Source organism: Schistocerca americana, chromosome 2, assembly GCF_021461395.2.
Source record: "Schistocerca americana isolate TAMUIC-IGC-003095 chromosome 2, iqSchAmer2.1, whole genome shotgun sequence".
Classification (NCBI taxonomy): domain Eukaryota; kingdom Metazoa; phylum Arthropoda; class Insecta; order Orthoptera; family Acrididae; genus Schistocerca; species Schistocerca americana.
In genome coordinates this window covers 1,006,077,113-1,006,094,876 of record NC_060120.1, presented here as the reverse complement: position 1 = coordinate 1,006,094,876, position 17,764 = coordinate 1,006,077,113, and the positions used below count along the sequence as shown (strand labels likewise).

General features: G+C 40.9%; 1 protein-coding gene across 1 annotated transcript in view; it reads left to right on the top strand.

Moving 5' to 3' along the window:
* The window catches only part of LOC124594611 (trypsin-1-like), a 108,136-nt gene that overhangs the window by 18,696 nt on the left and 71,676 nt on the right, over positions 1-17,764 (top strand). The window contains exon 7 of the mRNA XM_047132984.1: positions 685-816. Coding sequence (XP_046988940.1) covers positions 685-816 — 132 coding nt within the window. The remainder of the gene's footprint in view (positions 1-684; positions 817-17,764) is intronic.

Sequence of the window (17,764 nt, the reverse complement as noted above, 5' to 3'; positions counted from 1 at the left end):
ATAAAACACCGTTGAAGTTGTTTTGATTTGACATTTATATAGAGTGGATTTGTGTTTTTTCGTTGTTTAGTGCTGTTGACTGGCCTGGGCGGGTGTACTCATGTAAGAGGAGTGAACAGCAGCAGTTACTGAATGATCACTGTGTGCTTGCGCCAGTCAGCTTATCAGCACATGACAGACCGTGAAAGGGACGAAGATAAAATTAAAACAATAACAGCCATCGGTCGCAAAAATTAAATCTTTTGACCTGGTTTCGGCACTATTATGAGTGCCTTCATCAGAAGTAAAGCATTCAAACTGACATGTGACGTATGAAATAAATATCAAGCGATAAAGCTTTATTCACAAAATTTTTGGAGTGGATCGCTTGATTCATATTTTGTACGTGACTTGCCAGTTGAATGTTTTACTTCTAATGAATGCGCTCATAGTAGTGCCGAAACCAGGTCAAAAGATTTAACTTTTGCCACCGAGGGCTGCTATTGCTTTAATTTTACTTTGGAAACGGTCGCTGACCACGCAGTCATGTTTAAAACTTTAGGACGACAGCTGGTCCAATAGTGTAACATCCAGTTTTGTGGGGCATTCAGATGTGCAAGTGGTCCGACGTCGGACTCGTACTAATGCTGAAAGCCTTGATTTAAGCGCACCCTTCTCTGCAGCGACGCGTGTCTGTGCCTGCAGGGCGACTCTGGAGGCCCGCTGGTGCAGGACGGCGTGCTCATCGGGCTGGTGTCCTGGGGAGTCAACCCCTGCGCCATCTGGGGCGCGCCCTCCGTCTTCACCAGCGTCTCGGCCCACCTGGAATTCGTCAACGCAAACCTGTAACCGGCTCTCGCAATAAACACATTTTAAGCAACTGTTGTTCTATTTTAGTACGTCCCATTTTCCCTAACATGCCAAAAAGACTGAAAGCATCTCAGAGTTCCACGAGTTGAACATACTAACAGAAGCTGAAACAAAATACATCAGTACCCTTCAAAGTATTTGAACTGATGCAGAGTTAGTTTATGATAGTAGTAAGATGCTGAGGGTAAATAAAGTAATATCTGAAAAATTATTTATTTATTTATTTATGACAGAGGCTACTTTTAATTTACAAGAGCTAGTAATACTCGTTCGTACACAAATCTTACCACAGCTAGTCTTCTCCTCGATGGGCAATGAATCCACCACCTTCAGTCCGGACGCACGAATACGTTCAACCTGTTACGGGAATCTCAAAGTAGCGAGCATTGAGGACATGGACAAAGTATGCCGATAGGTGGTGCTACGTGAGAGTGTGAGTCGGCCGAGGTGATTCTGAGATAGTCGGTCCAAGTGGAGTAAACACTGTTCCTATGTGACGCTGTGATTAACGTAACTGCTGATTGACGTAAGTGCTTCCTAAGCAGGAGATCTTGGGTTCTAATCCCAGTCAGACACACATTTTCTCTCTTCGCCGCTGACTCTGCATTAAGTCCCGATGCAGCTGACACCAATAGTTTGAAACTAGGTCTTTAGTTATTTTTATCATTTAAACACTGACCTACAGAATTTTCCCTGACAAAGACAACTCAAATTTAACCTATTCAAGTATTACCCACAATATACAAACCCAACGCAACCTGACTACTATACAGTAATAACATGACTTCCAATATTTAACAAAAAAGAATGCCCCTGAATTGCAAGAAATCCTAACAAATTCCAAAAAAATATGAAATTAAAGAAATATGAATCTACCTCCTACTCCGTTAACTGCCAAAGCTCATTTCAATTATGAACCCCACTTATCTCACAGAAAATTTTCGTAACTCGAACTACAGCAATTACAGCAAGCAGCAATTACAGCCAGCTAAATAAAAAGATTGAAACTACTAGAGACTCTAACTGTTAGGAGCAAATGATTAGCAAAAGAAAGATTTTGTTGGAAAGCAAACAATGTATTTAGAAAATTTCACCTTATTCATGTGACATCCAGTTCTAAAATTTATATATTTGTCAATAATTCCACAACCCAAATATTACCAACAATATCCATCCTGATCTTATATTTCCTTGTGTCTCACTTTCCAATGCATGTCCAAACAACACAGAGTCTCTACTAAGAAAAAATCTGTCCATACACTTCTCTATCCATTCGCCAACTGCTAGTCTGTCCAACCACAGAATCTCCTGCCGAGGGCGCAGAGTACTTTCAGCGATATTAATACAGTCCATAGCGCTGCCAACATACAAACAGGCTACTCACATATCCCACCTACTCCCTTCAAAAATTTGTACAAAAAGTCTTGGGCAGTGGCCAAGACGAACTTGTTGAAATTTTTATATTAACAATATCAGATAGAGCACGTGCATGCAAAGGTTAGGTAATATGCTGTTGGTCAATAAAGTAAAAATTCTTCGCACAGTCCCTAAAGACAGTCCTAATAATTCATCATAAGAGAAGTCACAACGGCTGAGCAGTATATGAAAACGCACAACTAAGTAGTGGACAACTATGCAGTCTTGAAGAAGTAGTGTTGTCGTCTCCACAGAAACTGTGCTGACTCTTGACCTGAATATTTCAATTGGTATCGTAAGATTGGTAAGGGGCCACAACAGAACAGATCCACTACAGTATCAATCGAAATCTTGAAGAATATTGGTAGTACTGATAGGTCACCACAGAGCAGACCCACTGTAGTCCTTGTAGAGATTATGATAGAAGGGCCGGCCGAAGGGGCCGTGCGGTTAAAGGTGCTGCCATCTGGAACCACAAGACCGCTACGGTCGCAGGTTCGAATCCTGCCTCGGGCATGGATGTTTGTGATGTCCTTAGGTTAGTTATGTTTAACTAGTTCTAAGTTCTAGGGAACTAATGACCTCAGCAGTTGAGTCCCATAGTGCTCAGAGCCATTTGAACCATTTTTATGATAGTAATGGGTCACCAAAGGTGCAGACCCACAGTAGTCCTTGGAAAGAAGGCCAGCAGCCATCTGTTGTGACTGTGTGGGAGCTCATTCAGAATTGGAGATTCTTGAGGATAATATAGCAAGTCCATGAATCACCATTGTGCAGTCAGTACTGATGACATTACAAGTCCCTGAGCCACCACTTGTGCACTCACTAATCTTTTTTGCAATATCCTTACAACTAGCAATGCTGTTAACCAGTCCCTTACTCAGTTATCAACACACATGCAAGCACTAACTCAGTATTGTAGTGTCTGAGATTTGATACATGTAGTATGACCAACAGACAAACGTGTGAATAAAAATTGTCCCTACTATTTACCTAACTTGAAGAACTGGTGTCTATACAATTAAAATTTTACAGCATAAGAATACAATTTCAAATGTAAAGAAAACATCATTGTAGAAAAGAACATGATAATTCAAATAATATTCGTAGCAATACAGGTTTTACAAAAAGAGTAGAAATGAGCATATATGCGAGTATTACAGGAATTATGACATAAGTAAATAAATGAAAAATGAGAATATCAGTAGAAGCATAACAGAATAAATACTGTCTGAACGTCTTCCTAAGGTAAAGAACATGATACAAAGACAGAGAATAGGTTTGAGGATAATATTATTCCTCATCATAGTGAATGCAGCCTAGTATTAGAAGGAAAAAAATTCTAGCAATTTTATCGTATCAGGTAAACACAAAGATATGGGAAGAACACAGAGACACAAGGGTATACAAAAGCATAGCGGAATAACATAAGAGAAAAAGGACAGGATCTAGTTTAAATGCGTCAATGTGTACGTGTAAGTGTAACATTTGATACTACAGTACTTGTGGTGTGCATTTTATACCTATGTTTCATTTTTCTCGTTTCAAGAATATCTTTCATGCACATATCCCCTTTACTTTCAACCAAAACCACTTTATTTGCAACCAAAATTTCATTTAATTCTTGCAGACCTCTCTTAATTTGACATTTGTTTCCACAAAAAGAAACCTATCTAAGCATGTTATCTGTATTTATACTTTTGTTTCCACAAAAAGCATCCTATCTAAGCATGTTATCTGTATTTACACTTTCAACCAGTGTCTATGCTTCCATATTTCTCTTATTTCATCATTCGTTTCCCGGAAGATCCTACCTAAACCCATTGTCACTATACCCTGCATATATCTGTTTCCTCTTTCAAAAACCAATTGGCCAGACCTTTTCCTTATTGCTTCTCAATGCATTTCTTCTCAACTCATCACAACTCGTTTTCTTATATAGCATACCCCCTGTTAAGTTAACTTAAATCTACTGAACTCAGATACACAAACTAGAGACTGAGGCAATGCAGTAGCACAAAAAATTAACACAAACAACATCGACAAAAAATGCAAATTGGCAAAGTAAACTGTAGCATATCTAAATTAGCAAAGCAAATGCAACATTACGATTAATATAAGGCAATATGCAGCAAACAAGAAAAATAAATAAGTGATGAAACTGGCTTAGCACGGTAATACAAAGTAAAATTCGGTAGGACATTGCCTGACAAATAGCACCAACAGACGCAATAACTTATGCCTAAACATGACAAAGCACAAGCAGAAAAATATTACAGTAAAGACAACAATGCAGATAAGGGAAATATACAGGGTGATTCAAAAAGAATACTACAACTTTAAAAATGTGTATTTAATGAGAGAAACATAATATAAACTTCTGTTATACATCATTACAAAGAGTATTTAAAAAGGCTTTTTTTCACTCAAAAACAAGTTCAGAGATGTTCAATATGGCTCCCTCCAGACACTCGAGCAATATCAACCCGATACTCCAACTCATTCCACACTCTCTGTAGCATATCAGGCGTAACAGTTTGGATAGCTGCTGTTATTTCTCGTTTCAAATCATCAATGGTGGCTGGGAGAGGTGGCCAAAACATCATATCCTTAACATACCCCCATAAGAAAAAATCGCAGGGGGTAAGATCAGGGCTTCTTGGAGGCCAGTGATGAAGTGCTCTGTCACGGGCTGCCTTTTTCGTAGGACTCTCCATACAGTTGATTGTGGAATTTGCAGCTCTCTGCTAGCTCTGCGAGTCGATTTTCCTGGGCTGCGAACAAATGCTTGCTGGCTGCGTGCTACTTTTTCATCACTCGTTCTCGGCCGTCCAGAACTTTTCCCTTTGCACAAACAGCCATTCTCTGTAAATTGTTTATACCAACTTTTAATACACCACCTATCAGGAGGTTTAACACCAGACTTCGTTCGAATTGCACGCTGAACAACTGTCGTCGATTCGCTTCTGCCGTACTCAATAACACAAAAAGCTTTCTGTTGAGCGGTCGCCATCTTAGCATCAACTGACGCTGACGCCTAGTCAACAGCTCCTCAAGCGAACAAATGTACAACTAAATGAAACTTTATAGCTCCCTTAATTCGCCGACAGATAGTGCTTATCTCTGCCTTTTGTCGTTGCAGAGTTTTAAATTCCTAAAGTTGTGGTATTCTTTTTGAATCACCCTGTATATGTCAGCTTACAATAGCATGTGTGCATCTGTGATCATCAAAACTATGCAACATACTGGCACAAGGAAAAAGGTCTATACTATCTCCCACGTGAAATGCCATGATTCTATGTCACATCTTACCACTAAAGTGGTGCACCACAATATCTTATTATATCGGATAAATTACCAAGTTCTTGAAAAGAAAATTATGTATGCAATTCCTGTTACTGGTTGCTTCTCCTTCTCATTGTTCTTTCCTTTTCAAGTTCTCTTTTTTGAAGAATGTGGGTCATAAAATTATTATTTAATGGATCTGTTGACAGAATGTGTTCACATTAGCATAAGTAATGAATTTTATTTTATAAACCAATGGTGCAAATTAGTTAGAAACCAGATACCAAATAAAATAAGCAAATATTTACAAGGTAAAACATAAAAATCATTCAATAGCCAAGTGGTATTTCATAAGTCAGTAGAATTTCTCTCAACTCTCGTAGAGGGACCCTTGTAATAATCAGGTGGCTAACATAAAAATATTTCTCATCAACTGATTAGCATTTCAGCAAGTAGCACAAAGTTCCAACTCCAGAGTGCAATCATATGTCTACAAGTAATAGTGTATGTCGTGTTTGTGACGTGCTCAGCAAAGAAATCGCAATCGCGAGCTCAATGGCCTCTCTTTTCTACATCTATGCGAGCACTTGCGGGAGAGCGGTGAGCTTAAAAACGGCTGAAGCCGCAACTTTTTGAACATAAAGAACACTGACATTTTTCTCAAGGTTAGCTGCTGTGTTGCTTTGCTCAAGGCACGTAAAAGCGTGTCCACAACAAAGTTTTCGGTGCCAGGAATGTAGACTACTGTGAAGCGGAATTCTTGCAGAAACAATACCCAACGTTTCAACATGATTTAATTTTGAAGACATAAGAAACGACCATGCTCGATGGTCATTACAAACTTTTATTTATTTGCCAGAAAGAAAGAAACGATATGTGTCAAATGCCCAAACGACAGCCAAAGCTACCAATTCAGTGACGGAATAATTTTTCTCAGATTCTATGAAGAGTTGTCTCATTTTCTATAGCTTCTTGAAATAAGTGGGCACCAAGACCAACCTTAGATGAATTTGTTTTAAGACAAAAATACTGTGACAGATCTTGGTGAGCTAAGATTGGCGCATTAAGTAGCGCTTTTATCTAATAATCAAACTCTAACTGTGCCTGTTTATCCCAGTTCGAAATAGTATTTTTCCCAGCGAGAGAACTAAGTTTTGGAGTTACTAGAATTTGCATATTCCGGTAACGATGGTAGAAATTCACGAGACCTAGAAAACTGCCAACTTGTCTTTTTTGTGGATGGAACAGGAATAGCTCTGCTTGTTTCCACCTTTTCAGAATCCAGCTGAATGCCCTTACAAGAAATAATGTTACTCAAAAGCTTCACCTTTGCCCTAGCGAACATAGGTTTCTCCAAGTTAACTGCAATTATAGATTCTGCAAAAATATGAAACAAATAGTTGAGGATACAATTATGTTGTTCCCAAGAGGCTTCTGCTGTTAAAATATCCGTCCACGTACGATATTGTGTCATTGTAAGAACTCAGGTAACATGGAATTTAGCCCACGAATGAATGCTGCGGAAGAAATGTTCAAAACAAAAGGAAGTTTCCGAAATTGATAACAATGGCCAAAACATAGAAAAACCGTATATTTTCTACATTCTGGGTGAAGTACACTTTGATAAAAGCTGGATCTGAGATCAATAGAAGGCAACATTTTCACGCCATTGAAATTTTGAAGAAGTTCATCCAACGTTTGCGGCCCATCTGTTTCAGGAATGATTATGGTATTTATTTGTCTGAAATCTAAGACAAGCCTGATCGATCCGTTTTTCTTCTCAACGGTATGTAATGGATTATTGTATGAGCATACCGCTGGTTCAATAATGCCCTCGTCAAGCATTGACTGTATTTGCATTATAACTCTGTCTCTATAATTTGCCGGACTACGTTTGATCCGACGCAAAATTTTGTATGCTCAAGAACACGATATTTGTACTGAAATCCTTTAATTGTTCCTGTTTTGTGAGTAAAAACTGTGGAATGTGCTCGTAAAATGTCAAAAACGTCCTGTCTATCAGTGTCGTTACAGTTCTCGAATGTTTGAATTTTTCTGAATTAAAAAGTTAGTATCAATACGTCATCAATATCATCCCTGTTAGTACACACAAAGTGAATATTAGTGTCAAATTCCGTCGAATGTTCCAAACTGTGATCTGACAGGAGGTAAATCCGATTTATTTTCTCGTCATGGTTTGAAAGCCAATCCTCAAATTTCATAGCTATCGACGTACCTTGTTTCTGTAAACTTGTTCCAGTATCGTGAAAATTTAAAATTGCTTTATACTGATTCAAAAAATCTACATCTAATATGATTTCCGTCGGCAATAATGGAAAAATAAGAAAATTCATAATAAATCTGTGGCTTTGACAAAAGAATTCTACGTTAGTTCGTTGACGTACATCTACACTTTTTCTAAAAATTACTCCATGTAATTTAATTTTACGTAAAGTAAGTGTGGGACAATCGTTCGATTTGTTGCATTTACTGAAAGCTGTTTCACTAATTACCGAAACAGCACTGCCAGTGTCAGGTACTGCCGTCATTTGTTGTGATATGAATTACAGGATAGGCAGTATTGTTCTGTTTCAGGTCATGTTCCTGGAGTAAAATGTCCCTAATGTCTACCGTTTTCACATAATTGACAGTCATTGCAGCTACGTCGTCAGTTTCATAAGTACGTTTTGTGGCTGCCTGTGATGCGAGTGATTGTCTATTATGTCTTTGTTGCCGCGCCTCGTTACTGGGATTTGGAAGCCTAATTTCTACAATTTCAGCTTGTCGATAGGGCCCTGCCCTATTTGAATCACGCCAATTCTGATTAAATTCAGGTCTGTTGTTATGAATATAGCGTCTGTCGTCTTGTCGGTAATTTCTGTAATTTCTTCCTTGTAGATTAACTGTTGGAGGGTTTCTCCCCGAATCGTAATTGCGAGGTGGGCTGTTGCGTCTGAAGTCATTTCATCTCCGTTGATAATAATTATTCTGGTTCCCCTATTGTCTATTTCTACGGTTGTCGCTGTCATAGTCATTGCCATGGAAATGTGATCTTTCTCTGTGATTATTGTTATTCTGCCAATAGTTGTCATACGGGTTGTGTCTGTTTTCGTCACGTTTATCTTTGTAACGGTTATTGTTTCTGTCGTCACGAAATTGTGATGGATGTGACCTGTAATTGTTGTTATTTTCCTGTTTTCGTATCATGCGATTGTCTGTGTCGATTTCTAGTTCTTGTAAAAGACCCTGAAAAGCTTCGATGTCATCTTTACAACGTCCAACCTAAATAATTTGTCTTAAGCGTTCAGGCAATTTAATTAAGCAAATGCGGATAAGTTCCGAGGGGCTGTACGGGTTTGACAAATACTGATTCTTGTGTAACATATCTTCAAAATAATTTACTGGTCAGGAAAATTCAGACTGTTTGAAATGCTTCATCATTATAATAGTGTGTTTTACTGGATATTGTGTAGCCTGAGACCAATATGCAGAATTTCCTTCATTGTGACTGTCGCGAATAATCGATCACATTCGTACAGCTGGTTCATTTTCTAAATAGCCACACATAAATTCTAGTCTATGCTCTGACTACCAATTAGGAGGGAAACAATAAGAAAATTGATGAAGCGAAGCACGTGGATGTATGCCATTGGCAGAATTCTTGAATGTTTTAAATTTACGCGTTTTGATGAAGATCTTATAGTCAAAGTCATCATGTAGCCGAGTCGCAGATAGGTCATCGCTACGTCATGTCGGTGGTTCCATCTCAACGCTCGGTGCACCCTGCCGAATCCTTTCAAGATCTCGGAAATACCATGTATTATTACTGTGTGACTTTTCCGTATTTCTAAATCCCTCTACCCGCGTCGGAGCGCGAGTATCCTCTGAAACATGTAATTCTTCTATCATCTGTGCCAACTGATCTTGTCCTTCACGTTTTTCTTTTCTATGTTGCGTATTAATTTGTTTCTGACTGTTTAAATTTCCGAATTTCCTCTTACTCCTCTGAGCCTCTGAGCACTATGCGACTCAACTGCTGAGATCATTAGTCGCCTAGAACTTAGAACTAATTAAACCTAACTAACCTAAGGACAGCACACAACACCCAGCCATCACGAGGCAGAGAAAATCCCTGACCCCGCCGGGAATCGAACCCGGGAACCCGGGCGTGGGAAGCGAGAACGCTACCGCACGACCACGAGATGCGGGCTTACTCCTCTGAGTCAGTAAAAAACTATCGGTCTTGTGTCATTCAAATGATGATCTATCTTCGTAGATAAATTTGTTAACTGATCCGAAAGTTCGGCTGCTTTTTCCGATAACGTGCTGATTTCTTCCGTCGTTTTTCTGAGCCAATTTTAGAGTGTCCATTTATGTCGTAATCGTATCTACTGTGTCTTTTAAGTTTTCCTGATATTTTACAAGTTGCACGGCTGTATCGGTAGATGTAACTGAGTCAGTTTTATCCTGCAAGGTGTCGTGATTTTCGTGTACAATGGCCTGCAGTTCTTTTATTGCTGCTTCATGGTTCTGTAATTTGTCTTCATGTCGCGAAAAAGTAGGCTGAAAATGCTCACAAATGGTTCGATGAACGCTCTGCCAGGCACTTAAATGTGGTTTGTGGAGTATCCATGTACATGTAGACGAAGGTTTCTGTTGTCTGACTCTTTCTGGAAATTAATGTTAACATCTAGATAAACTAGCGTTGTTCTGTATCAACAGCTGGGTGCCATAAAACGATTCAAATTCACCTAAGAATAATTTAACATTTTACGATATGGATCAAGTTACTTTTGTTAACTGTAAACGACTTTCCCAAGTTCACCAATTCAATAGGAAAACCTTCCTCTTATTGACCTAAATAGAAACTACTGGTTTCAATAGCCTTGATGTAATGTTTAACATCAATCATATTTTCCTCACAGGAACAGGCTGTTGATTCATATTCACTGGGGTTGACATACATTGTCCTCTATTTGCAAGGTGTTGAGACAGTCACAGTACACCTTTTCCCTTCTCACAATCTAGATCATGTTAACAAACAGAAAGTTCAAGAATCCAGATCAACCACAGGATCATACTGACAGGTTACTTTGTGTGTTGGTCTTCATTTGTCCAGGCATCTTTAAATCCTTCTGTCTAAATGAGATATTTATTCCAAAAATCCTAAACTCTCACACCTGTGACGGACTTTTTTATCCAGGCTTGGCTGTACAGATGCAGTAACAAAGAAAGCTAACATATATAGGACGTAGGGAATATGGTCCTTCCGCTGCAATATCATAAGCAACTATCGTAAACCCATTTCCTACATTGTGGCCTTGATTTTGAAAAATGGAGCCCATATTTACCAAAAAACAGACCAACGTTACTGAAAATACTACATAGCGCTACAGCTTTCCACCAAACAGCACATCTACGAATACGTCATCCAGTTCAAGCTATTTTCTGCAGTAGTGCATGAATATCCCCAGTCCAGAAATTCTATAAATCCATTAACACAATGCATTCCACCTACACTTCTGTATTTTTCTGTTAATTCGACCTCTGACAGCTAACATGTTTCCCTCTCTGCTTAGACATTTCCACAAATCATTTATGTCCCGCAAACTCTAATATTTATGACCATAGTCTTTTCTACAGCTGGCGCTATACTAACAGGTTGCTCTCTCCTGTCGCCTCTGCACCATATATATCATATCCCAAGGAGAGCAATAGCCTCCTTCTTCCCAGTCCAAAATTCTGTACTGACATTTACCAATTTTATAAGCTTTAGCTGAAGTCCCATTTCCTGTTCGTAAATCAACATTCCAACATTCTTCCTGCTCATCCTACCCTTGACTCTTCCTGTTCCAGCGCCCCTTATATTCCAGCCCTGTCGTAACCCATCATCTTCCCTCTCCTCCCCTCCTTCCTGTATCTCTCACGCAATTTCTCCCTCATTCTCTCTCTCTCTCTCTCTCTCCGTCCGAGAGATCCATTCATATAGCCCCTCATCTAGTTATCCTCCCTTCCGACCCTAACAATACTTACTGGAAATTAATCTTCAAATACCTGCTAGAAGCAGCAGCATGAGCTACGTCGTAACCCCATCTACACTATAGTCTTTAAATTTTAATTTTATTACTGAAGTCATCTTAACAGTACATACCACCACTGTTAAGAGGAACTGTTACTATCCATATTCCCTACCCCTCCAATCCTCACCATGTGGAGGGAACTGAACAAGCTATAAAGAAAAAAGATAATGATGTATTCTTTTTAAAACTCCCTCCGAACGGGCCTCGGGAGGCCCAGCGATGCCGATGGACAGCCGTGTCATTCTCGGTCGATGAGCGTCACTGGATGCGGATGTGGAAGGCCATGTGCTTAGCACACCGCTCTCCTGGCCGTTGTGTTTTCGTGACCGGCGCTGAAACTTCTCAGTCAAGTTACTCCTCAATTGGCCTCACAATGGCTTAGTGCACCCTGCTTGCCATCAGCGCTGGCATACCATAACGCTCACCGATCCAAGTGCTAACAAAGCCTAACACTGCGTAAATTCGGTGATATGATTGGAACCGGTGTTACCACTGCGGCAAGACCGTTGACATTACTTGTAAACAATCGATTGAAATGCTGAATCACTGAATACTTTTTTTTAAGTCTGACAGATGTATAAAATTCATGATGTTGGCGACCAACCGAGGGATGGGAACAAAGGAAACGTCTAAAATCAAACTCTGGCAGTATAAAGGATGAATATCTAACGTGGCTTAGTTTATGAATAGTTCACACAGTCTGAAACGCGAAGCGAGATATTCTCTTGAAACATACTGGTCAGGCTACTAAGGGGCTGATGACGCAAACATACAGCCTCTCTCATCCAACTGTCAACCTCACCTGCCAGGGTATATCCTGCCTAGCAGATGAAGCTCTAACGACCGAGAGTTGGTGATAACATCGCGTACCTAGGAAATCCTGTACCTTCCTCACGTAGGTGAGTTACCAATTTTTGCTGTTCAAGCTCAGAGATGGCAGTCCCGTCACCAGTCTTACCAGCTATGGGTCAGTTCCCCATTCAGGGACTCAATAAACGTACTTGCAATACTCAGTATAGCCTTAGAAACAGGACGGATTACCGGGACACGACATAGGCAAGAACTAGGAACAGGAAAAAATCGTTTAATAAATACGCGAACATAGTCTGGATCAAACGTTTTTATATACCGATGGCCGGCCGCGGTGGTCTCGCGGTTCTAGGCGCGCAGTCCGGAACCGTGCGACTGCTACGGTCGCAGGTTCGAATCCTGTCTCGGGCATGGATGTGTGTGATGTCCTTAGGTTGGTTAGGTTTAAGTAGTTCTAAGTTCTAGGGGACTGATGACCACAGCAGTTGAGTCCCATAGTGCTCAGAGCCACATTAACCATTTTATATACCGATGTCCGATTCATTCTGCGCTGCCTTCATATCTGGGGCCGAAGAATGCAGTTTGTCAATTTTGTGTGAAGCTAAGATAAAAACAAGGATGTGGTCAATGTTAGTTTTACACAACGTTGACAAATTGCACTTTGAGACGGCAGACTTGAAGATGATCCACAAGGCAGACTGAAACCGGGTACTGTTAAATAAAAAGCTGTGATCCAGACGGCTTTCGTTTCTTATTTATAACAGAATAGTCACGGTTACTAAAACATGCATCAGTAATGAAAAAATGCTTTAATGAAGCTTGTGAAGTTGCGACCAGGAACTTTAGGGCAATTGTAGAATTAGATTAGTATTAGAAAAGAAAGGAAATAATTTTTGCGGTAATTAGTGAAACAAAGAAGAATCTAATAATTTGGATGCGTATATTATAATCTAGAGTGAAGTAAAACAGGAATTAAGAGCGAGTAAAAATGTTGCCATTAGGTGACAAAATACTGGACTATGAATACGTAAATGAACGCATTGTACTAGCAGGAAGTAAAGGTCCAACAGTAATCCTAGGAAAAATAGCACCTGTTGTCCCAGTATAAGGAAAAATTTATGAGTTCAAGGCCTTTGTTAAACAATTACGAATGATATCAAACAAATGCAATAAAGATGACATTTTGCTCATGGTAGATCTCAGTACTAGAATTGGATATATACGAATTCCGAAAATACAAAGCATATTCGGAGGAAACGTATGAAATAAAACCGCTGAAAGACTTTCAGATTTTGCTACACTCAGTCTTTTAAAAATTAACAACTTTCCTTTAGAAAGAAATACATGGACAAATTTACCTGGTCGGTAAAAAGATATAGACACGTTAGAGATACCAGAGTTTATCGAGGAGTGGATATTAGATAGGAACACTTCTTATTGGAGTACGTAACTGACACCTGTGTAAAATGGACAAAACTGAACAAACAATTAAAGATCAAAAGGAAGATCAAGGTAGTAATATGTAATCCTTAGAAGATATCAGCATACGATATCTGTATTAAAGTCAGATGACAAAAATATTAGCAAAATTGGAAACGGTAGAAGACTTGGCAGAAGAATGGAAAAACGTAAAAACAGCGGTGAAAAACATAGCTAATGAGGTTCTGGCCAAGGAAAAGAAGAGCAGGAAATGTAGAGGCATAAAGATTTGGTCGCAAGAGATGGAAAATGCTATTAAAGGAAAACAAGAAGATTTCAACACGTACATAAATAATCCCACATATGAAAACTATAATATAAAAAGGAAGAAGTAATGAGAAGCACACAGCTCTGGAGGCACACCCAGAATCATGGCGTCGCATCAAAGATCGTGATTTACATGGTAGACAAACTATCCTTTATAAAGTGATGGAATCATGCGTCACACAAAAATAGGATCGTATACGTGTCAATAACAGCAGGGAGATGGAAACAAAGAAAAGTGCGAGGTCATCCACATGGATACTAAAAGAAATCCGAGAAATTTTGGGTATACGATAAATCGCACAAATCTAAGGGCTGTCAATTCGACTAAATACCTAGGAATTACAATTAAGAGCAACTTAAATTGGAAAGACCACATAGATAATACTGTGAGGAAGGCGAAACAAAGACTGCACTTTGTTGGCAGAACACTTAGAAGATGCGACAAACCCACAAAAGAGACAGCCTACATTACACTTGTCCGTCCTCTGCTGGAATATTGCTGAGCGGTATGGGATCCTTGCCAGGTAGAATTGACGGAGGACATCGAGAAAGTGCAAAGAAGGGCAGCCCGTTTCGTGTTGTTGAGCAATAGGGGTGAGAGTGTCACTGATATGATACGCGATTAGTGGCAGTCACTGAAACAAAGGCGGTTTTCTTTGCAGCGGGATCTATTTGCGAAATTTCAGTCACCAACTTTCTCTTCCGAAAGCGAAAATATGTTGTTGACACATACCTACGTAGGGAGAAAAGATCATCATAATAAAATAAGAAAAATCAGAGCTCGAACGGAAAGATTTAGGTGTTCCTTTTTCCCACGCGCCATTCGAGAGTGGAATGGTAGAGAAGTACTATGAAAATGGTTCGATGAACTCTCTGCCAGCAACTTAAGTGTGAATTGCAGAGTAACCATGTAGACGTAGACGTAGATGTAGAACAGATAGCTCATTAGAAAAAAAATATCGTTCGACGATACTGTAATTCAGACGTCACCTGAACTAAATAACAAAAGGTCTGGGCGATGTTGATACGAGACAGCTGAGGTCAGCTCTAAAAGCTACAAAGAGTAGGCAAGCCGCCGGTTTAGATGGTATTAATATGGGACTGTAGAAATAATGGCGGGTTATTGCCACATCTTAGGCTTCTGAACACCTTTAATAAGTGTTGGAGAAATAAGAAGGTACGAAAAGAGTGGCTAAAAGAGAAAATAATATTTGTCTTTAAAAAGGGCGACAAAGGTGACTACAGATATATATTCATTGAGTCGATAAATTTTATGCCAGAATATGCAGGACTAAAAAATAGCATGGAAAATTTGGAGCTTTGTGGTAAGTTCTATGGGACCAAAGGACAACACACAATTCCATGCCTGAGGGAGAACTCGAACCTCCGACGGGGGGAACAGCGCGAACCGTGACAAGGCGCTCCCTAGACCGCGCGGCTACCTCACGCTGCAGTAGCATGGAAAACTAACTCCGACGAACATCAGATCTTAGAAAAGGACTCTCAACTATTGGGAGCGTTTTTACACCACAACAATTTATAGAAAAGAGACGAGAATTAGGTTTTATAGATTTTGAAAAGACATTTGATAATGTGTACATAGAAAGGCTATAGAATGTAACGGCTTCTTACCTCATAAATGCTATTAACAGCCTATACACAAAGACTGAAATTGTTATAGGTATGGGATATCTAATCACATGACCAATGATGACAAATGGTGGGGTGCGACAAGGACGGTGTGTGCCTTCGATAGTCTTTAATATATTCTTAGCTAAGTGATTGGTAAACGGAAAAAGGTGAAGATATTTAGTTTTATATGCAGATGACGTAACGCCGATTGCAGGAACTGAAGACGACTTTCAGGTGTGGGTCTACAGGGTGGTCCATTGATAGTGACTGGGCCAAATATCTCACGAAATAAGCATCAAACGAAAAAACTACAAAGAACGAAACTCGTCTAGCTAGAAGGGGGAAACCAGATGGCGCTATGGTTGGCCCGCTAGATGACGCTGCCATAGGTCAAATGGATATCAACTGCGTTTTTTTTTAAATAGCAACAACCATTTTTATTAAATATTCGTGTAGTACGTAAAGAAATACGAATGTTTTAGTTGGACCACCTATTTCGCTTTGTGATAGATGGCGCTAAAATAGTCACAAACGTATAAGTACGTGGTATCACGTAACATTCCTCCAGTGCGGACGGTATTTGCTTCGTGATACGTTACCCGTCTTAAAATGGATGGTTTACCAACTGCGGAAAAGGCCGATATCGTGTTGATGTATGGCTATTGTGAGAAAAATGCCAAAAGGGCGTGTGATATGTATGCTGCTCGGTATCCTGGACGACATCATCCAAGTATCAGGACCGAGTTCTTGCACGCGTTCTACACTCCTGGAAATTGAAATAAGAACACCGTGAATTCATTGTCCCAGGAAGGGGAAACTTTATTGACACATTCCTGGGGTCAGATACATCACATGATCACACTGACAGAACCACAGGCACATAGACACAGGCAACAGAGCATGCACAATGTCGGCACTAGTACAGTGTATATCCACCTTTCGCAGCAATGCAGGCTGCTATTCTCCCATGGAGACGATCGTAGAGATGCTGAATGTAGTCCTGTGGAACGGCTTGCCATGCCATTTCCACCTGGCGCCTCAGTTGGACCAGCGTTCGTGCTGGACGTGCAGACCGCGTGAGACGACGCTTCATCCAGTCCCAAACATGCTCAATGGGGGACAGATCCGGAGATCTTGCTGGCCATGGTAGTTGACTTACACTTTCTAGAGCACGTTGGGTGGCACGGGATACATGCGGACGTGCATTGTCCTGTTGGAACAGCAAGTTCCCTTGCCGGTCTAGGAATGGTAGAACGATGGGTTCGATGACGGTTTGGATGTACCGTGCACTATTCAGTCTCCCCTCGACGATCACCAGTGGTGTACGGCCAGTGTTGGAGATCGCTCCCCACACCATGATGCCGGGTGTTGGCCCTGTGTGCCTCGGTCGTATGCAGTCCTGATTGTGGCGCTCACCTGCACGGCGCCAAACACGCATACGACCATCATTGGCACCAAGGCAGAAGCGACTCTCATCGCTGAAGACGACATGTCTCCATTCGTCCCTCCATTCACGCCTGTCGCGACACCACTGGAGGCGGGCTGCACGATGTTGGGGCGTGAGCGGAAGACGGCCTAACGGTGTGCGGGACCGTAGCCCAGCTTCATGGAGACGGTTGCGAATGGTCCTCGCCGATTCCCCAGGAGCAACAGTGTCCCTAATTTGCTGGGAAGTGGCGGTACGGCCCCTTCGGCACTGCGTAGGATCCTACGGTCTTGGCGTGCATCCGTGCGTCGCTGCGGTCCGGTCCCAGGTCGACGGGCGCGTGCACCTTCCGCCGACCACTGGCGACAACATCGATGTACTGTGGAGACCTCACGCCCCACGTGTTGAGCAATTCGGCGGTACGTCCACCCGGCCTCCCGCATGCCCACTATACGCCCTCGCTCAAAGTCCGTCAACTGCACATACGGTTCACGTCCACGCTGTCGCGGCATGCTACCAG